Genomic DNA, 21,982 nt, shown 5'->3' with positions numbered 1-21,982 from the left:
AAGGATTTTTCTTCATCTATTGATATAATCATATGATTTTTATTACTTTTTTTTACTGATTGATCAATTATGTTGATAGTTTTCTTTATATTATCCCTGCATTCCTGGTATAATTTCTGTTTGGTCATAATATATAATCTTTGGGATGTATGGTTGTAGTCTCCTAGCTAGTATTTATTTAGGATTTTTGCATCCATATTAATTAATAAAAATGGTCTATAATTTTTTTCTCTGCTTTTGCTCTTCCTGATTTAAATATCAGTACCATTTTTGTTTCATAAAAGGAGTTTGGTAAAACTCCTTTACCTATTATTTAAAATAATGTGCTTAATAATGTAATTAATTGATCCTTAAATATTTGGTAGAATTCACTTATGAAACCATCTGGTCCTCATGCTTTTTTTTTTTTAGGATGTTAATTTATGGCCTCTTAAATTTCTTTTTCTAAAATAGATTTATTTAGAGATTCTTTTCCCTCTTCTGCTAGTCTAGGAAATTTATATTTTTGTATTCTTCCATTTCACTTACATTGTTGAATTTGTTGGCATATAATTGAGCAAAATGACACCTAATAATTGCTTTAATTTCATCTCCATTTCATGGTATATTTTCTCTTTTTCTCTTTAATGCTAGTCATTTGGTTTCTCTCTCAATTAATCATATTAACCAATGGTTTATCTGTTATTGATTTTTTAATAAAACCATCTCCTAGATTTATTTATTAATTCAATGATTTCCTTACATTCGGTCTTATTGATCTCACCCTTCACTTTTAGAATTTCTAGTTTGGTGTTTGGTTGGGGATTTTTAATTTGCTCTTTAAATTGCCTTCCCAATTCATTGGCCTGTTCTTTCTCTGTTTTTATTAATATAAACTTTTGGAGATATAAGTTTTCCTCGAATTACTACCTTTGCTGTATAGCATAGTTTGGGACATTGTCTCATTATTATCATTCTCTTTAATGAGATTATTTATTGTTTCCAAGACTTGTGCTTTAACTCACTCATTCTTTAAGATTCAGTTATTTAGCCTCCAGTTACATTTTACTTTGTGTTTCTCAGGTCCCTTATTGTAGACAATTTTGTTGCTTTAGGGTCTGAAAAGGATGAATTGAATATTTCTGCTTTTCTATATTTAATTATCATGTGTTTCTACCCTAGAATATTTAATCAATTTTTGTAAAGACACCAGAGAAAACAGAGAAAAGAAAGCATGCTCCTTTCTGTTCCCATTCCATTCTTTCTAGATATCCATCCTATTTCATTAAATATGTTCTCCCTCCTCACCTCTGACTTCCGCTAAAATTCTATCTTCTAGAGGAAGCCTTTCCCAAACCCACTTGATTTTAATGCCTTCCCTCTTCATTATTTACAAATCATGCTGTATTTGACTTGTTTGTATGCATTTGTTTCTGGGCTGCCTCCTCCATTGAACTGGGAGCCCCTTGAAGGACTGTCTGGTCTCCATTTGTATCCCCATCACTTAACCGCACCTAGGAAATGTCTGACCAATCGACAGGGAGTTTCATTTCTCTTGGCATAGTCATGGCGCCTCCTACCTTAGTGGGAGAGCACGGGACCTCCTCTTCCGTGACAACTTGTGGCCATGATGTGGTCAGTAAGACGGAATGTTCCGTGGAGTTCCATCAGCTGCAGTGGGGTTCTGAATGTTCTTCCCACAAGTCTGAGTAAGCTCCAGTGGGGCCAGCTGTCTCCATGTCCTTTCTCCCCTCCTTCCTGGGATTGGATTGTTCTAGCCACAAGGGCTCCTCTTATTTGAGCCGTAACCAATTTGCTCTTTCTGGGTTTGATGGCGGATTAGTGGCCTCCATGTCTGTTGACTTTATTGCCAACGTAGGAGAGTCCAAGGCCATTAGCAGGACCTTAAATAACAACAAATGGGGTCTTCGACACGGATAGCTTTTGAGAAGAATTTTCTCTATTGTCTCATTCCCTCAAACGACTGTCCATCAATGCTGTGGCCATGGGCTCTATCCATGCCCAGAGGAGCAGGCGTCCTTCACCTTTTTTTAAACCATGGGCCCTCTGGCTGTTGGAGAAAGGCTGTAGCCCCTTCTTGGGGGTTTATTTGTCAGTGCATGAGAGAAAACACAATTTACAAAGAAAACCAATTATGTTGAAATGGAAAAGCACATTCACAGACCTGAGGTTAAGAACTGCTTAATGGAATAGCTAGGTACCATAGTGGCTAGAGCACCAAGCCTGGAGTCAGAAGGACCTGAGCTCAAATCTGCCCTCAGACACTTGCTAGCTGTGGGACCCTGGGCAAGTCACCTCACCCCAATTGCCAAGCCCTTACTGCTCTTCTATTTTAGAATTGATACTAAGGCAGAAGGCAAGAAGAAAAAAGGAATCTATTAGGGAAAGGGATGTGGCTACCCATGAGATAACTGAGTCCAGGAAAACCAAAGCAATTCCTAGAGACAGAGAATGGGGTGGTGGCAAGAGCCCTGCATCTGGGGCAGGAGACCCCTGACTCGTGACTGGGGGACTTTAGTAGACAAGTTGCTTTCCTTTTCCAGGTCTCAGTTTCTCCATCTTTAAAATGGGCAGGAGGGAGGTGTCCCACTAGATGACACTAAAGGTCCCTTCCAGACCCAACCATCAACCTTCTTGAGTGGGCTGGTGGTTAGCATCCTCACGCTCTGCCAGTGAGGAGAAAGGCATCCTCCCAACTAGGACTTGTGACCTGGGGCTTTTCAGAGCAGATGCGAAGCTGGGTGGTGGCTTTGTGCCCATCACACCCGTTACGCAGGAAAAGGAAGGAAGCACCTGCAGTGGCTGCAGAAGCCTCGGCTGCTTTCCTGGCGTGGCTCAGTGTTGGGGTAGGAAGAATAACAAGATGATTTTGCCCATTCCGACAGACCTCCAGAATGAAAGGGAGAAGAGGATGGGCAGGAGGGGAATTCAGCTCTTCAGGGAGACCATGACCAGGCATGAGTTTCTCTTTCATCTCCCCCACTTCCCAGGGCAACGTGCCATTTCCTGGGTCTGCCCCAGCCGTCCTGATGCCCAGAATGCTCTGCCTCATCACTGCCTTCTCTAAGGACCCCCTCGCTCCCACAGAGCTAAGCTCACGATAGGTTTCCTATCTGTAAATGGAGCAGGTTGGAGTTGGGGGCTGCCGGAGCAAGATCCGGGGTCCTCCGGCTACAGGACACAGAGAGGGTGATGATCTCCCCCGGCGTAAGGCTGCCTCTCTCCCTTAACGCCAACGATATCGTGCTTCTGGCCACTGGGGGCTTGGCGATGGCATGGTATTAAGTTGAGCGTTAACTGAAAGGGAGCTGAGGGAGGATGCTTGAGAGAGTAATGGTAAAGCCCTCGGCGCTGTGCCTGCACATCATCATCAGCAATTACTATTAACCACGTTCGCTACACTTCCTACGGCAAGATCCCAGGGCGGCGCACTGAGTCTGTCTTTTCTTTGCCATCTTTGTAAAGTCACCCCCGAGCAGCCCCAGAACCTGTCCTGCAGCCAGCTCGGAGAGCGTGGGACCGTGGTGTGCACCTGGGCTAAAGGAAGGGAGACCCACCTGGACACCGTGTACACCTTACGGTGAGTGATGAGCCGTAACAGGACTGCTACAGAGTTCATGTTTTCCAAGCACTTTACAAAGATTTTCATTTGGGTTTGGTCTTTGCAACAGTTCTGGGAGGAAGGTGCTGTGGTTGTTCCCATTTCCACAGATGAGGAAACTGAGGTAAACAGAGGTAGGAGTAACCTGTCCAAATGTTCCACAGCTAGCAACCAATTCAGGTTTTGAACTCAGATCTTCCTGACCACCCATATTGCCTTCAAAGAAATCATTTTCTCCCACCTGCGCCTTAAAGGAGTTGGACTAAATGTCTACGAAGGTCCTTTTTAATCTCAAATTACCTCATGCTCCCCCTTCAGCTCTCCCAGCCTCAATTTCCTTTTCTACAAAATGGGAAAAGTAACACTGTCACTACGGCCTTCCCAAGCTTATTTTGAGTAAAGCTCTCTGGACATTTCTAGTCCCGGGCTTTGATCCTGGGAAGCATGGATCCAAATCTTGGCTCTGACATGTCCCGGCTGTATGCCCCTAGGCAAGATCCTTCCCATTTGACTCAGTTTCCTCATCTGTAAAATGAGGAAGTGAACCTTTGAGAGCCTTTTGAAGTCTGGGTCTGTCATAGGAGAGACCTATCTTCCAGGGTCTGTTTGCTCATTTGTAGAAGACGGAACCCAATTGTTTCTAGAGTCCAGTCCAGCTCTCAACCTCTGAGGTCCTGTGACATTGAAGTGCTATGGAAATGTGTGTAGGAGTAATGGTGGTGGTGGTGGAGATCCTCCTCCTCCAGACCCTGGAATAGATGATGCATTCCCTCCTCCTCCCACCCCCCAGCCCCCAGCCCCTTCACAGCTTCAATAGTGATGTTGGGGACAGGAAGGTTGGGAATTCCTTGTTGACCAAATCATGGGTCTGAATCCTGGAAGCACTGGAAGACACACTAGAGCGGCATGGTACAGAGGGGAGTGGGGTGGGCTTGGAGTCATAGGAACCGAGACTCAGATCTCTATAGCAAGAAGACAATTCACAGGTCACCTGGCCCATCCCCTTTATTTTCTAGGTGAGGAAACTGAGGCACTAAGTAACTTGCCCAGGATTGCCCAGCTAGGAAGGATCAGAACCCAGTTTTCCTGACTTTGCCCCTTCTCACCAGGCATCGCACAGGCACTATCATCACTCTTCCTTCTCACAGGTTGACGGGGCCCAACAACTTACATTTGGAGAATCAATGCACTCTGGATCATGACGATCTTGGAATAAGCCTGAGCTCAGATTCTCCCGAAGCCAATTACACGGCCAGGGTGGTGGCCACAAATAGCCTGGGGAATTCTTCCTCTTCCCTTCCATTCGTGTTCTCCTTCATGGATGTAGGTGGGTGCCTTCCTCCACCATCGGGTGGCTCCCTTGCTGCTGCACACTTACCATTGGGAGGTTCTGCTCTTTTATCTGAGCCTTTGAGATAAGCCCAGACCTGTACCCCCAAAAGATGGGAAGCTTCTTGAGAGACTGATTTTATCTACTTCATCTACCTTTGCACCAAGCACCACACCCTGCACACAGTAGGTGCTCAATATGGTAACAGATATCTCTTTATGGATTGCTTTTTGCCTCAGGTGCTTTGTACAGGCTGTCTTCCTTGGACCTGGAAGGCATTCCTGAGTCATCTCGAACCCCTTGGCATGTAGACTTTGCCCCATGCTCCACTCTTGTGTGGAATTCTCATGGAAACATTCCTGACCACCCTCCTGCCCCCAACTTCTTAGAGCTCACTCCTCCTTCAGAGAATCATGTCTACACTTATCTGTATTGTGTCTCTGTCTAGACTGTAAGCTCCTTGAGGGCAGGTACAGTTTTGTTTTCACCTCTTTATGACCAGTGACTAGTACCTACTAGGTATTAGCTATTCAAATCAAGAAGCTTTATGAGGCATCCACTTTGCACCAAATTCAAGTCAGGACTAAAATCTCCCCTGCCTTCACAGACTTCATTCTCCCCAATGATGGATTCCATTGATAAAATGCCCAGATCCTGGAGTAGAAGAAAGCCAACACATACTGAATAGGCTACACTTCAGGAAATAGTTCTGTTTGGTGTCACCCTTCCTTTCCATCTACCAACCTGTTACCCCTGACACCATGTTAACTCGCATCCTTCCCCACACCGTCCTTCAGTCCTGCTCCACATTGGATCAGCCATTTCTAAACTTGCTTCTTTCTCCTCGTCTTTCAATTTCTAGCCCTCTTCCCTTTTAATTCTTCATTTTCCTTTCCCCCACAAAGGGTCCTGAGTTTATTGCTCCCACCAACATCATCTCTTTTTTCCTCCTCCTTTCTCCTTTCTCTCTTCTTTGTTCTTTCTAGCCTAGTAGATCATTTTCCCAAGGTAGTCTGTATTTCATTGAATTATTGCCTTAAAAAAACGAAGTCTAAACCAATGATTTAACTAGTATAGAGAATTCCCAAGGTGGAAACTCCTGCCTATGAAGATTAGCCCTTTTTTTCCTTCTAAAAATAGAAAGTCTTAGAGAATATAAACAGAATTCTACCTAGGTTCAGACAGCCATTTTGTGTCAGAGACAGGACTTGAACTCTCGTATTTGAGAATCCAAGGTCTTTAGTTGAAATTAGCAGACTAAATGAATTCATTACCAGGACTGATAGTAATCATTGTGTAATTGATGAAAGTCGGGAGTGGATTACAGGAGGGAAAAACCACCCATATTGCCTAGCAACTCCCATCATTTTCTCTCTCTTACCACAAATATAATTGGTATTTGGTAATTTCACCAAATAAAGTTAATTGTGCTCCAAGTCCTGTGGTAACCCATGGTGGCAATCCCTACCGCTGCCAGCTAACCCACTTTTCTCTTTGTCTATGTTTCTAGTGAAGCCTCTTCCTCCGAGTGGTATCAGAGCTGACTTTCCCAATATGGCGGCCAACTTCTGTACCTTGCAGTGGCAGGACCCAGGGCCAGTGATGCTCAATCGCCTCCAATTCAGGCCAGTCAATGGGAGCTCCTGGGAAACGGTAATCTTTCCATATTGGCGAGAAGGGGAAGGGAGAGGGGCCCCACCTTTCCTTTAAGAGTATTAATATTTGTGGTAGGAAAGAGGTTTCTTCATCAGATGTTTTCAGTATTACTACCTAACTCTTTGTCATTACCATTCATTTCTTCCTATCTAAAGTTGGGGGCCCTGAGATGATTTGACCTAAAAGATACAAATTTGAGTCATTCCTGAAAGTCCTGTGGTTCTGCCTGTTAGCAAATGTCCTGGACGTTGATCAATGATAATCATTCTTTTGGTTTGTTGTCACATCCCTAATGTAATTTCTTGGCATATATTATTCACATATAATTATTAAGCATTTACATAGCACCCACCGTATTCCAGGCACTGTGCTAAGTATTTGCAAATACTATCTCTTTTAATGTAGAAGTTGATAGAGGGCAGGGACTTGGAATATGGAAACCTGAGTTCAAATCCTACCTTTGACGATTACTAGCTTTCTTCACATATAATTCACATTATTCACATTTAATAATAATAAGAATGATAATAATAATAATAATAATAATAATAGCATTTGTAAAGCTCTTTGAGGTTTGCAAACTGCTTTACAAACTTTCATATCCTCACAACAATACTTGAAAAAGAAATGGCATTATCCCCATTTTACAGATGAGGAAACTGAGGTAGACAAAGGTTACATTGCTTGCGCAAAGTCACACTCTGGATCTATAGAGTCAAGTCTTCCCAACTCTAGACCCAGTGCTCTGTTCATTACAGAGGGCTGTTTTTGAGCATAGCAACTCAATTTGTCTAAAACAAAACCCATCGTTCTCTCTTCCTAAATTCCCTCCTTCCCTGTGCCCTGAGGGCACAACCATCCTTCCAGTCATCCCTATTAATAGTCTCAAATTCGTCCTAGGATCATTGAGTTAGAACTAGAAATGATCTTCAGAGATATGAATCCAATCCCATTTTACAGATGAGGAAACTGAGGAGGGGAAGCTTAATTGACTTACTTGGCTAGTAATTTTCAATTTTCAAAGGTAGGATTTGAATTCAGATCTCCATTTTCCAAGCCTCTACCCTCTCTCTATCAACTTCTCCATCAAAGGAGATACTATTTGAAAAGCACTTAGCATGGTACTTGGCATATAGTGAGTGCTTAAACCTTCCCTTCCTCCATCTAGCTGCCTCTCTCCCCTTTAGGAGTCCTTGTCGAGTCTTATTACTGTTACCTCCATGAGGCATCTCGTATCTGTCCCTTCTCTCTCTCCACTCACATAGCCCACTCTCTCAGGATGCCGTCCTCTTCCATCCGAACACTTGCAATGGCCTCGTGGCTGTTCTCTGGTCCTCAAGTCCCCCTGCACCCCCCACTCTAGTGCATCCCCCCACAGCTCGCCCCTTCTCCATCAACACCTGGTAGCCCCCTCTTGCCACAAGGACCACATAGAAACTCCTCCATTTGGCTTTTGAATCTCTTCCCGATCTGGGCATCTGTGGGCTTATTATACATTACTTTCCTTCATGTTCCAGCCCAAATTCTGTTCTTCACGCTCCAGACCTCCTCTCGGATTCTTTGCTCCGACTGTGCTTTCTGCGGGCAATGCCCTGCGTTTGTATTTCCACCTCCTGGCATCTAGCTTCCTTCAGAGCTCAATTCTCACATCACCTATAGAAAGCCTTTCCAGCTCTCCAGCTGCCTTTATTGCCTCTGAAATGACTTTAGACATTTTTAAATTTTATTATCTAAATAGGCTACAAAAGATGATCTCCTGGAGGGCATCCCCCATGCCTAGCACATAGTAGGAGCTTCATAATGCCGTGTTCAATCCCATTGCCTTGCACTGTTTTCCCTACATGATTATTTATTTCCAAGGCTTCCTAGATGACTAGATTTGTGGTTTTTAGCTCTGAAAACAAGTGAAATGCAAACTCAGCCCAGACCTGAGCTTTAAAGGTCTTTAAGCAGAGACTTGGCGGTTCATTTCAGTTCAGTGTTTCAGGCTCTAATTCATCATTTAATCACAATCCATTGTGGGCACTCTTCCCAGCCCACAGCCAAAGGAAGGCATGCTTCTTGTCCTCAGGAGACTTACTCTCTTGGGGGTTGGAGAGGAAGCAGACAAAATGATTTTCCTGAAGCACATCTTCGGCCATATAATTCCCCAACTTGGGAATCTACTGAAGTTCCCTAGAACCTTTCTGGTCAAATATAAACTACATCCAACCTGCCCTTAGAGCATGATAATCCTTCACACCTTCTCCGGTTCAGTTAACCAGACATTCTTACTTTGGCTCATACTCAGCTTCCCATGCCTTTGCACCAGCTGTCCCCACTGCCTAGTGTTCATTCCTTCCAAAACTGTATACTATCCCTCGTTTCCTCTAAGATTCTGCTCAAAGACTGCCTTCTCCATGAAGCCTTCCCCGATTTCCCCTCAGTGTCTGGATGGCCTCCCCTTTTCCAAATCACCCCAGATCTATTAAGTTGTTGTTTTGGTTGTTCAGGTGTTTTCAGTCATGTTCTACTATTTGTGATCCCATTTGAATTTTCTTGGCAAAGATACTGAAATGGTCTGCCATTTTCTTCTCTAGCTCATTTTACAGATGAGGAAACTGAGGCAAACAGGATTAAATGACTTGCCCAGGGTCATATAGCTAGCACATTTCTAAGGCCAGAGTTGAACTCAGCCCAGAACTCTATCCACTGAGCTCCTAGCCACCATACATTTTTTACATCACTCCATATATACAAGGCATCTCTGTTGTAAGGTATCGTTCCTAGTGCTTTGTAACCCCAACCTTTAGCAGATACTAGGTACTTTAAAGATGCTCACTGACTTATTGACAAGGACACCCAAGGGTCCTAAGTTTTGAACTCAGAGCCTCTAGTCCAACCACCTCATTTTACTGATGAGGAGACAGAAACCTAGAGCGATGACTGACAGTTTGCCAGCTAAGGGGCAGAGTTAGGATTTGAACAATAGCTGCCTATGACCCCAGCTTTATCTTGTTGAGAGTGAAGAGTCGTGACATGTCGCAAGCAGAAGCCTCTGAAGTTCATCAGTAAAGAGACGAAGAAAGAGAAAAGACAAGCTCAAGACGCTGACAGAAGAAAAGGCGAGGGAGGGTTAGAAGTTTCTGAAATGGGATCATAGGTGAGAAGACTCCTGTGAGTAGCAGCTCCAAACTCAGTTTCTGTTTTCACTTCTCTTGCATACAAGAGCTGAGTGCTGCTCATACCCTCATTCAGACTTTGGTCAGAGCTCTTAGCTGATGTTTGGCAGCTGTGTCAGGGTCCAGGGACCCCAGATGACCATCTGGGTAGATGATGTAGACAGACCTAGGTAGACTTTGTGATCACTTCTCAGTCATTGTTCTGGTTCATCAGCTCCTTAGTGAGCAGTCAGCAAGCATCTGATTATCTCCTTTGTACCAAGAAGTGAACAAAATCCAGGCTCTTTAGTCTGGCATTAGAAGCTCTGGACAATGAGGCTTCTCCACCTCTTCAGCTCAGACATCCACTCCAGTACTCTCCCTCAGACCTTGAGTCTAAACTTGAGTCAAACAGAAACACTGGATTCCATTAAAATCATGGACAAGACTTCTTTTCTGAATCAACATATAACTATATTTTCATGATTCTCTGAACCTGGAAGTTCTCCTGCCCTAATCCCACCTCCTCTAGAAGAATTTTCCTTGATTCTTAATGGTGGGGCTGGTATTTATATAACGTTTTAAGGTTTGCAAAGCACTTTACAATCACTATTTCACTTGATTCTCACAACAACCCTGAGAGGTAGATGTAGGGCCTATTATTATCCCCACTTTACAGTTGAGGAAGCTGAGGCAAAAAGACATTAGGCAGCTCACTCAGAGTCTCTTCTCTTGTAAGTGTCTGAGGCCATTTTTGAAACCAGGTCCAAAGCTCTATCCTCTATATCATTGATACCTTGGTGATGTCCTGCCTTCTTGAATTACATAGGGTACTTTGTAATGATTACCTTTATGGTATAGTGTGTGTATACGTGTGTGTGTGTGTGTGTGTGTGTGTGTGTGTGCAAGGATAGTTTTATCTAAACTTGGTTCTTCCTCCAGCATCTACTACAGCATTCTGCATATCATGTATATTCTTCCAGTAGAGATTGTTCCATTCTTTGGACTCATTTCCTCAACACCTAATGCAGAACTTGGTATGCAGTAAGAACTTAATAAATGCTTATTGGTTGATAGATGGTGCTTCTGGAATGGTCATGGAAATGAACACTCAACAAATGGTCAGAAATCCAGATCAACCAATATAGTTGGGTTTTCTTCTCGACTCAGAAATGGAAGGTGCTTTGGAAGACCATCTGGTTAACTTTCTTTAGCCTTCATTATTCTCATGAGAGCTTTTTGTTTCTGTTGTTCTGGTTCAAGGTTCATGTTACTAATGCTGGAGGAAGATACAATCTCTACAACCTGAAACCATTTACAGAATATGAATTTCAGATCGCCTCCAAGTTTCATCCTATCAAAGGAAGATGGAGTGATTGGAGTGAATTGTGGAGGACTTGGACGCCAGAAGAAGGTACTATTAAATGGAACATTCTGTATAGTACGGATGTGTGTGTGTGTGTGTGTGTGTGTGTGTGTGTGTGTGTGTGTTTGAACTTGATATCAGGATGACCAAAGTAATCGCCATACTTACATGTGATTGAGACCAGTCATATTTGTGCATTTTTATCATATTCTCCTTCCGATTTTCCCTCTTCGTCAGTTCTTGCAAATGGGGTAGAGTGACTTGTCCAGAGTCATACAGTTTGTATATAGAGTATATTTCAAGAAGGAAGACACAACCTTCTGAGATGTGGGCATCTGCCTGAGGGCAAGGACTGTCTCTTATTTTTTTGTATTCCCAACATTTAGCACAGAGACTGGCACATAGAAAGTGTTTAATATAAATGTTGATTGATTGATTGAATTGGCATCATCAGGCAAGGTCTTGTGGAGGAGATGGAACCTGGGAAAAGCTGTGAAGGAAGCTGGGGGTTCTAAGGGGCAGAGAAGAGAAGAGGAGAGGGCCCAGGGATTCCAGACCATTGGAAGGAGCTTGATCAAAGGTACCTGTGGAATGCCATGTAGGGGAGATCCACCAGTAGGCCAGTCTGACTGGCACGGAGAGGAATAATAGGAAATAAGATCGGAGAGGTGGGTGGGAGTCACATTGTGGAGCATTTGAATGCCTCTCTGAGGGAGTTAGAGAAGGGGTTCTAAAACTGGAGTCTGTGGCTAGATTTCAGCAGGTCCAAGAATATGAATAGAGAAAACAATTGACCACTGCTTGTTACTAAGCTCTTGCTAAAATATAGCATTCCCTTCAGTTGTTTAGAACCGTTACATCTTACCGCCAGTGGAGGTGCCCAGCACCAAAAAGGTTAAAAAGCCCTGCCCTAGAGGTGATACGGTGGCGTCATGGAAAACTGTTGGGCATCCACCATCTTGAAACCCTCTTGATCAATGAGCTTATGAAACAAGGATCTTTGTCTGGGCTCTCTCGTTTTCATTTGTTACTAATCCTAGGGGACACTCAGACTGAAGGCAGTAGTAGAATGGCTTTGGACTGTGTTGGCCCTACACTTCCTCTCTCTTGGCCATCAATAAACAGACTCATGGACCAGCCACAGAAAAGTCTGCAACATTAGCACCAAGTTAGGATCGATATTGATCTTGTCATCTTTTGAAATTAATTGTGCTCATTTTTCCTCTCCCACATTTTGGGATTTCTTATATTTCAAATCTTCAATTCAGTTTTTTTTAACCCTCACCTTCCATCTTAGAATCAATACTGGGTATTGGTTCTAAGGTAGAAGAGTGGTCAGGGCTAAGCAATGGGGGTTAAGTGACTTGTCTAGGGTCACACAGCTGGGAAGTATCTGAGGTCAGATTTGAACCCAGGACCTCCCATCTCTCTGGGCCTGACTCTCAATCTACTGAGCCATCCAGCTGCCCCCCAATTCAGTCTTTATGGTAAACTTGAATTAAGTTCTCCAGATACTTGCTAGTAAGGAGAATGGTCATTAGAATAACCATAGAGAGAGTGTGCTGCACTTGAAAACGAAGACTCCTAAAGTCTGAATCTTGTCTCTGAGACCTATTAGCCGCAGGCGACCTTGGTCAGGCCATTTCATTTCTCAGCTTCAATGACTTCATTTGTCAAAAAGAGATAATAGCAGCTATAGTGTCTACAGAGTAGATGAGATCCACTTCAAATGCATCTTTTGTACCTACTATGTGCCAAGCACTGAAGGAAGCAATGGGAATTCAAAGATGAAAGTGAATAAATGCAGTCCTTGTCATCAAGGAGCTTACAGAGGTGGGTGGGTGGGATAATGTTAATCTACTAATTAATAAATATTTGTCAAGGACCTACTATGTGCCAGGGCACTGTACTAGGCACTAGAGATCCCAAGACCTTATCTTTGCTCTCCTGGAAATTCCGTCCTCCTTATGATGTGTGGTGGATCAAGTGTCTCATCATTATAAAAGCACTAGAAATGACCACTATGAGTTATTCAGTGCTCTATGATCTTCACCTTCATGGATTTTTCTCTCATCTGATTCTTACAACAAGGAGGTGAGACAGGAAGTAAGAATATAGATGAGATAAGAAAAAGACACTGAGGGTCAGAGGGGCTCACCAATTCATTGCACAACTGACAATTCTCCAAGAGAACGGTCCAGATGAGTTGCCAGTCTGAATCAATGAAAGGAATGTCCACACTGGGAGTTGTCCTCCCCTCCCACCCCCACATTCCTTCCCCCTGCTCCATACAAACAATAGTCCAGACCAAAAATAAATAAATAAATATATTCAGAATAACTAATTTTCCATCAAGACTTGGCCATCCGCGTCCCCTGGCAGGCCCGACAAGGAGGCTCATTTGGGCTAGTTCGGTCACAGACCGTCCCTCTGAAAGCTTTCTGCTATCCTGCTGTTCCCCTGAAGCACCCCCTCACCCATGGCTTCTTGGCTGGTGCCCAACGTTTGACTCTTCCTTCTCAGCGTCGGCTCTTTTGTGGGTTGGCTGTAAAGCCTCGAGCCGTGCTCTTGGCTGCTCCGGCCTTACCGCTATTTTTATCAGTTCCTCTCTGAAACGTTCCTTGATGGGAGCCCCAAAGGTGTGATCTTCCTCTCTCAGACTTTCCTGTCAGCACCCTTGGGTGCACCCTGGTGCGCTCCCGCGGTTGGGTTTTTCCACCCCTGACTTCGTGGCGAGGTTTCAATTCGCTTTCGTTCCTCCCTGCATCCCCCGAACTCCGTGCCCCGCGCCAGGCTCTGACCCTGCATCTCGGCATCAGCTTACAAATTCCTGTTTATCTGATGGTCAAAGAAACAACAGCTCAGAAAGGAGAATGACTTGTCCAGGGGCTCCTGGCTAGGGACTTCTTTTCTGTATCTCCAAGCGAGGCATCGCACCATTTCTGGGCTAATAAGCCCTTGAGAGTGGATGGTGATTGGCTTCCCCAGGAAGATCTGACCCGCGCTCCCAGGGTATCCATGCACAAGAAGGATCTCCTAGAATTCTCCTGTAGGATTTTCTAGGCTTAGCATCAAAGATTCGAGTTCTAATCTCGCCTCAGGTACTTACTAGTGACCCAGGTAATAGCGAGTAGGGGACTGGACCGGACAGACAGAACGGAGTTCGAATCTCTCCTCAGACCTCATTAGTGGTATGACCTTGGACCAGTCCCTTAACCACTACCAGACTCCTTTTTCTCAGCTGGAAGAAGGGAATCACAACCGCAGCAATAAAAGCCTCAGGTTCTTGTGAGACCCAAAGGAAGGTTCTGGGGCCTGAGACAAGCTTAAAGGAGTATCATCATGGCTAATACCAGCACCAACAAGAAGGAGGAGGACGGGATAATTTAGAGCAAGATTAAATTCATATTCCTGCGGGGCCTGGCATATAGCAAGCATATAATAAATGCTGGTGGTTGAGATATACACTGTGCACTTATGGGGGGGTATATATAGGCATGGACCAGCTCGATGGCACTATAGTGCAGTCAGAAAGAGCTGAGTGCAAATCTAGCCTCAGACGCTTCGCAGCTGTGTGACCCTGGACAAGTCCCTTAACTGTTTACCTCAGTGTCCTCCTCTGTCCAATGAGCTGGAGAAGGAAATGGCCCAAGAAAACTCCAAATGGGGTCACGAAGCCCCACTTGAACCAACCAACCTGCTCATGGAGAGTCGGACGCAACTGAAAAGTGACTAAAGAACAGTGTGATGTTCATACGTGCATATATGTGTAGTATATGGCATAATTATATCAATAAGCATTTATTACATACTCTGTATATTCGGGCATACATGTTAACATGTACATGCACTGATACGTATATATATGCTTTTTTATCCCCATCTTCCATCTTAGAATCAATACTGTGTGTTGGTTCCAAGGCAGAAGAGCAGCCAGGGCTAGACAATGGGAGTGAAGTGACTTATCCAGGGTCACACAGCTGGCCAGATTTGAACCCAGGGTCTCCCATCTCCAGGACTGGCCAGCCACCCCCTCTGGATGTGTATTTGACTTGACTGCCGTACCACTGCTTAATGTTAGAGCCGTGGGATGGAGACTTGGATAAATCCTAGTCTCGAACTCGCCCCCACCTTGTCTTGTTTGGGATCCCAAGACCTCCTCAGTGGCTTGACCACAAGTCAGGAATCCTGTACTTTGCTTCAGATGTTGACTTGCTCTGGAAGGGCCAAACTTTTGTCAGGGAAAAAGCCGTGTCTGCCCTTTGGAAGGTCCTTCTCCTCCCTGCTCAGCAAAGAAAAGTCCGAGAGTGGCAGAATGTGGCCTCCGGCTCATGGGAGAGCCACCGTCCGTGGGGTCCGTGGTCACTCGGGAAGGAGTCGCCTGTGGCCTGGGACTTCCTCCCGAGCCTCCCCACAGCCTTCCTGGAGCGGCTCTCTCAGGCCGGGTCTGCCCGGGCCGACCTCTCCCAGAGACGTCTCCCAACAAGGCTAGAACGAGGGATTTCCGTCAGGAACTGCCCAGAGCCCGTTTCTTGGTCTACATGCTGAGGAAAGCCTTTCCGCGCTGGCTGAGGACGCTGTGACCACCGATTAGGGCTACGGGGAGCCTTTCTGATCGCGGAACGTCCTTCGTGTCACTTTCTGGCCGGCACTCCCATTCCTCCTCTGCATGCCAGGATGTTGACTTTGCCTTCCAGAGCAGCAGGCGCTGGCCGTGGTGCTCCCGGCTGAATTTTGTACCTGCAAGAAGTTTTTCAGCCCTTTGAGGCTGATTTGTTTCAGGGCGTTACCAGCTGATTTTAAAAATTCACATTTGACTGCCAGTGCAGTGCAGGGAGCGGAATGTGGAGCCAGGATCAGGGAGAGCCTGCCACGGGCCGTCTCTGCCCAGTCCTGATGGCCCAGAGCCTCAACGCCCCCCAAGGCTCTGACCTCTGGGTGGGGGAGTGAAGGAAATCCCCGCACCTGCTCTGTCCCAGGTCTCAGACACAGCGATGAAAGGCCTGACACTTGGGCACGCCGGAGAGGAGCAAACCCATCCACTGTGTATTGCAAGCCAACCAAATGCTGGGCTTTGTGTTAGGTCCAGGGATTACAAGGGGACAGACAGAGACAGACAGAGATGGAGACAGGCAGACGGAGAGATAGAGAGACAGACAGAGGGAAAGGGTGTGAGTTGTAAAATTAATAATCAAGAACTAAGTATTATATTTTATAAAGTTTTATTAATAATAACTAAAACAAAAGAACTGTCTGACTTCAGCCAGGTCGCAGGTCCAAGAGAAAGAGGGAGGAGCTACCACCACAAAATGTGGGGATGCAGGAAAATGGAATTTTGGGAAATACTAAGGGACTTCTGGGGGATGAAATCCAAAGGCTCAAAGTCTCCATTTATACATATCCTCCTTGTGATCCTATTGGGAAACCAGTTTGCAATAACTTGTGGATAAAAGGAAAAGAGAACAAAGGAAGGGCAGAGGAGAGGGAGAGAGGGAGGAAGGAAGGAAGAAAGGAAGGAAGGAAGGAAGGAAGGAAGGAAGGAAGGAAGGAAGGAAGGAAGGAAGGAAGGAAGGAAGGAAGGAAGGAAGGAAGCAAGGAAGGAACAGAGAGAGGGAGGGAAGGAGGGAGGGAGAAAGAAAAAGAGAGAGAGAGAGAGAGAGAGAGAGAGAGAGAGAGAGAGAGAGAGAGAGAGAGAGAGAGAGAGAGAGAGAGAGAGAGAGAGAGAGAGAGAGAGAGGGAGGGAGAGAGGGAGAGAGGGAGAGAGTGAGTCCATCCCTCCTAGCCTTGAGGAGCTTACCTGATACTGGCAGGATACAATAGGTATGTAAGTCTCCTGCAGCCTAAAGCTTTGAAACCTTTTTGAATGTTTATAAATTGATTTCAAATGTCCAGTTCTGCTTTCAGCGCTCTTCCTGCCATGTATGAACAACTCTTTTTCTTCTTCTTCTAAAACAGAACCTGTGGGAACACTGGACGTGTGGTACACCCTAGATGACGTAGAAGGGGGCCTGCAAAGTATTTCTCTGTTTTGGAAGGTGAGGTTGTGCTGGAAGCTTTCTACCTTTATGAGAGCTTCAAGGCAAAGATGTCCCTGAAACAGGGATCTGTGGTTTCAGGTCACTTCACTAGAGTTCTCTCTCCTCCATTGTCCATTGGGCTTCCCAAGCTCTGGGTGTCCCCACATCCAGCCCATTTATGGCAAACAAACTTAGAGCCTTGCCTGGGACTCAGAAGGCATTTTCAGAGGTCACACAGATTCTAGGTGTCAAGAGTAGAATTTGGAGCTGACTCCAAGGACAGCTCTCCCTTGGAAACAGAAGTATTCCTTAACTTAACCTCCCTGGGCCTCAGTTTCTCCATCCATAGAATGGGAAGGTTGGACTAGCTAACCTCTGAGGTTCCTTCCAGCTCTAGAATTGTGGAGGGAGACAGCCCTGACCAAGAAGAGAGCCCTCAGGCTGTGGGTGATCTAGGTGATGCTCTTGGTTTGCAAATTGAAAAATTTCAGCATTGGCTAGGCTTCCCCTTTCCTTGGGCCAAGATAGTCTGTAGTTGATATAGCAACAGTGGGCAGGGTCTGCTTTAGGGGAAGGGGGGAGGGAAAGGAATTGGATTATTCCCTCCAACTCTACCCACCCACCTCCATTCCCCCCTACCCCTGCCAGTAACAGCCACTTCCATCCCAGCTCTCCATCCAGTCATAATGAAGCATACGTGAGAGTGGACAGTCCTGGGTTCAAATCCTACCTCAATTATTTCCCACTTTGGCAGCCTTGGGGAGATCACTTCATCTCTTTAAATGATAGGATTGTTCTCCAGGGCCTCTAACGCCTCTTGCAAATCTAAATCTATGATTCTGTAAACCATATCACATTCCTCCCATCTCAAACTTCTCCCCACTCTATTTCCTAATTTCTTTCCACCATCATCTTCCCTTCTAACAATCATAGCTCCCTCCCTTAGTTCCAACCCAATTCAAGTCTCCATATACAACCAGAGCTTTCTTCTTGAGAGAACATAATAATCCTGACTCTGGAGTCAGGAGATCTGGGTTCAAATTCTGTTTCTGAAGTGTACTCTGCCTGTGTGACCTTGGGCAAGTCACCAACTCACTGGCCCTCAGTTTCCTCATCTGTAAATTGAAAGAGATGGGCTATGTGGCCTCTGAGATCACCTCCAGCTCTTAATCTGTCATCTCCCCAGTCTGTGACTTTGACCATTACTATACGTGAAATGTACTTTCTTTCTTTCTTTGTTTTTTAATAACCCTCATCTTCTATCTCAGAATCAATACTAGGTATTGGTTCCAATGCAGAACAGCAGCAAAGGCTAATCAATGAGGATTAAGTGACTTGCCCAGGGTCACACATCTAGGAAGTATCTGCAGTCAGATTTGAACCCAGGATCTCCTTTCTCTCTATCCATTGAGCCATCTAGTGGTCCCTCTTGTATTATTTCTTGAACTATTACGTTTGTTTTTTGACTGATTGTTTTGTTTGTTTTTTACTTTTTAGCAATCTTTTGTTTTCATATCACTTTCATTTCCAAATATATACCTTCCCCTCTTCATTGAACCATCCTCTTTGACAAAGATTTTAAAGGGGAAAAAATCAGTTCAATAATCCAATCAATACAGCAAATATACTGAATGATATTCCACACTCTAGGCCCCTCCCCCTGTCCCCTAATTGTAATGAGGAAAAGTCATCTTGGACCTTGAGTTCTTTCCCACCTACTATTCTGGGCTGTTGGTATAGAGAGAAAAAGAGGAAGGAAGGAAAGGAGAGAGATTCACCAATGTTTCTTCCCACCCACCCCAACTGTAAGAAGGAGATGGGGAGCCTCTCCTGTGCCCCAGCTGACCTCAAGGCCGTCAATCATACAAAGACATGCTCAGCCTGAAGGAAAGAAGTCTTGGGGGATGGGATAGTTGTCTTCATATGCGAAGGGCTTCCCAATGGAGGAAAGATTCAGCTTGTTCTATTTGGTCCCAGAGGAGAGAACCAAAGGGAAGATGGCAGAGAGGCTTCAGGACAGGAAACACTTGGTGACAGTGAGAGGTCAGCTACTGCCTCTCTATGTCCTTGGAGGACCTCTAGCCAAGGCTCGACAATCACCTGCCATGTGGATAGGGTAGGCTCATTGATGGCTGAGATCCCTTCTGGGAGACCGTTTATAACTTGATCTCAGTTTCTTCATCTTTAAAATGGGTTGTCATGAAATTCAATAGAAATAACCTTGATAAAGTACTTTGCCAGCTGGGGCCCTGTGCTATGAGTTGTTGTTTGCTTTTGTTTAGGGATGGATATTATCACAGATTTAGATCTGTGCACTTTAGGGGCCATCTAGTTCAGCTGTCTCTTTTTACAGATGAAGAAACTGAGACCTGGAGAAATCAATTGTCCTCCAACTCTCAGATCACTCCAAAGGAACTTGTAGCCAGCTGGTCTTTAAGGGTGGCCAGATTTTTGTAATTCTGGCTAAATCAGTCAGTCAATTCAATCAACAGGCAGTGGGCTAAATGCTAGAGATGCAAAGAAAGGGGAGGTAACAGCCTCTGCCCTCAAGGAGCTCACACTCCAGGGAGAGGAAGATTGTACTTTCCTAGCTTGGGAATGGAAGCTGCAGGGTAAAGAACCCCAAGCATCAGGCTCTTTCCTCCTTGGGGCTGTTCAGGGGGCCTCCGGTGGGGTTCTGGACCCCCAGGGCCCCCCAGCAAGCTGGCCTCTGAGGAGAGGGAGTGGGATTTTCTCCTCTGGTTGTTTCACTTTTTGGCGGATGTTGACATTAAGAGGGACCAGCTTTGGTTGAGAATGACTCAGGGCAGCCCCAGGGGTCTACAGAGGAGGGAAAATCCCTCTCCTGTCATCCGCAGCGTTTCTAGGTAGTTACTCATTTTTCCAAGTTTCTTGGCTGAACGTAGTCTCTGTTTCTCAAAACTCTGAAAGAAGTTTCCCCAAGATCTCTTGTCTTTGGTTTGGTGCTGACTATTTTTAGATCAAAAAAATACTTTCTTTCTGTAGCCAAAAACCCCAGCTCCGAACACACTACAAAAACAAAAAATGCTCCCTGCTAGACAGAAACTCATCTTGAATGAGGAAGTGGCACGATGGCGCTAGCTCAGGGCACAGATACATTTCCTTTTCTTCTACTGGATCAGCAGCACCTGCTCTGGGCCAGATGCTGTGCTAACGCCAGGAATGCCGATTGGAAAAAGAAAGACTGTCTGTGCCCTCTGGAGCCTCGCGGCCAGTTGCTGATCTGAGCATGCACACGTGACATTTTTGGCAAGAGCATTTCCATCTCAGAAATGGGCAAATGCCCCCAGTAGGGCTTGATTTGTTTAGTTGATCGACCAGACTTTAAAAAGTGTTTAAAATGCAGAATAAACCTTAAAGTGTGTGTGCATACATTTTCCCAGCCCCCCAGCCCCAGCCAGTTGTTCAACATTGACCAGAAGTCCTCCCCTCCGCCCCAAGCCTGCCTTTGTGCACCTTCTGCCCATTGCCCTGAGTTCTGCCCTTCAGGCCAAGCACAATAAGTCAGCCTCATCCCATGGTCCATCCCTCTTAATGTAAGGAAAAAGAACACTGAACACAATTTGATAGACTCCTTCCTCAAACACCCCAAACTCACTCCTACAAAATAGTCTCTGAAAAACAGTTCAAGGGGGCAGCTGGGTAGCTCAGTGGATTGAGAACCAGTCCTAGAGATGGGAGGTCCTAGGTTCAAATCTGGCCTCAGACACTTCCCAGCTGTGTGACCCTGGGCAAGTCACTTGACCCCCATTGCCTAGCCCTTACCGCTCTTCTGCCTTGGAGCCAATACACAGTATTGACTCCAAGACAGAAGGTAAGGGTTTAAAAAAAAAAACAGTTCATTTCTCCTTCTGTTATCCAGCGCTGATTAAGCACCTACTGTTTGCCATTTGGTGCTAGAGCTCTGAAGGCATCCCTGCCCTTAAGAAGCTCGCATTCATATTCCCTTAAAGGAAAGAAAGACGTGCCCTTTAATGCTGGCAGCACGGTGCCAACACCAATCATCCATCTTCTCATTTGTGGATGAGGAAATGGCTCAGAAGAGGATAAGTGACTTGACCAAGGTCATACCACTGGTAAATAGCAGAGCTATGCTGTAAAAAGAAATGAGAAACCTGACAGCAGCTGACAGATAACCTTCCCAAGGTCTGCACAACCTTTTTAGTACATCGCTGAACTATGGGGGGAAACTGAGATCTTTTCTATGGCTTGTTTTAGTAATTAGTTTTGTTTGGTTTTATGTTTTGAAAGAAAAGCCAAGCAGTGTTTGCATATAACATAGCAGAACTTACAACCAAATGGATGCTGGCTTTCAAAGTAGTCCCCTAGAGAGGCTGCAGCTTCTTCTAGTGATGCTCTCATGACACTAGTTCTCTCCAGAAGTCTTGGGAAATAGAACTCCTAAGACAGAATTCAGGGGCAGCTAGGTGGCTCAGGGCTTTGAGTGCCAAGCCTGGAGATGAGGGGTCCTGGGTTTAAATGTGGCCTTAGATATGGTGATCCTGGGTAAGTCACTTAACACCCATTGCCCATCCCTTACCAATTTTTCCATCTTAGGAACCATACTTAGTATTGATTCTAATACAGAAGGTAAGAGTTTAATTTAGTCAAGATTGATGTAAAGTCTGACACTTGGCCTCCAAAAACCAATTCTGCACATCCAAGATGGCGGACGTGTGACTAGGTTGGCCGTGAAGGACATGGGGGTAAGACTTAGAGGACTGTGAGCGCCTCATGAGCCAGCACATACCCTAATGGGGCCAGGGGCTGCATTAAGGGACCAAGGAGGGTTGAGTTCTGCTGTGCTTTCTGCCTCGGTAGGACCTCATCTGAGCCCTCCAGGAGAGGAGG

General features: G+C 45.2%; 1 protein-coding gene across 1 annotated transcript in view; it reads left to right on the top strand.

Annotated features, from left to right (window-relative positions):
- The window catches only part of IL12RB2 (interleukin 12 receptor subunit beta 2), a 77,609-nt gene that overhangs the window by 23,612 nt on the left and 32,015 nt on the right, over positions 1-21,982 (top strand). The window contains exons 4-8 of the mRNA XM_056814972.1: positions 3,466-3,580; positions 4,750-4,928; positions 6,442-6,584; positions 10,991-11,141; positions 17,049-17,128. Of these exons, the coding sequence (XP_056670950.1) occupies positions 3,466-3,580; positions 4,750-4,928; positions 6,442-6,584; positions 10,991-11,141; positions 17,049-17,128 (668 nt within the window). The remainder of the gene's footprint in view (positions 1-3,465; positions 3,581-4,749; positions 4,929-6,441; positions 6,585-10,990; positions 11,142-17,048; positions 17,129-21,982) is intronic.

This window comes from Monodelphis domestica, chromosome 2 (assembly GCF_027887165.1).
Source record: "Monodelphis domestica isolate mMonDom1 chromosome 2, mMonDom1.pri, whole genome shotgun sequence".
In the NCBI taxonomy this organism is placed as follows: domain Eukaryota; kingdom Metazoa; phylum Chordata; class Mammalia; order Didelphimorphia; family Didelphidae; genus Monodelphis; species Monodelphis domestica.
This window is presented reverse-complemented; position numbering and strand designations above follow the sequence as displayed.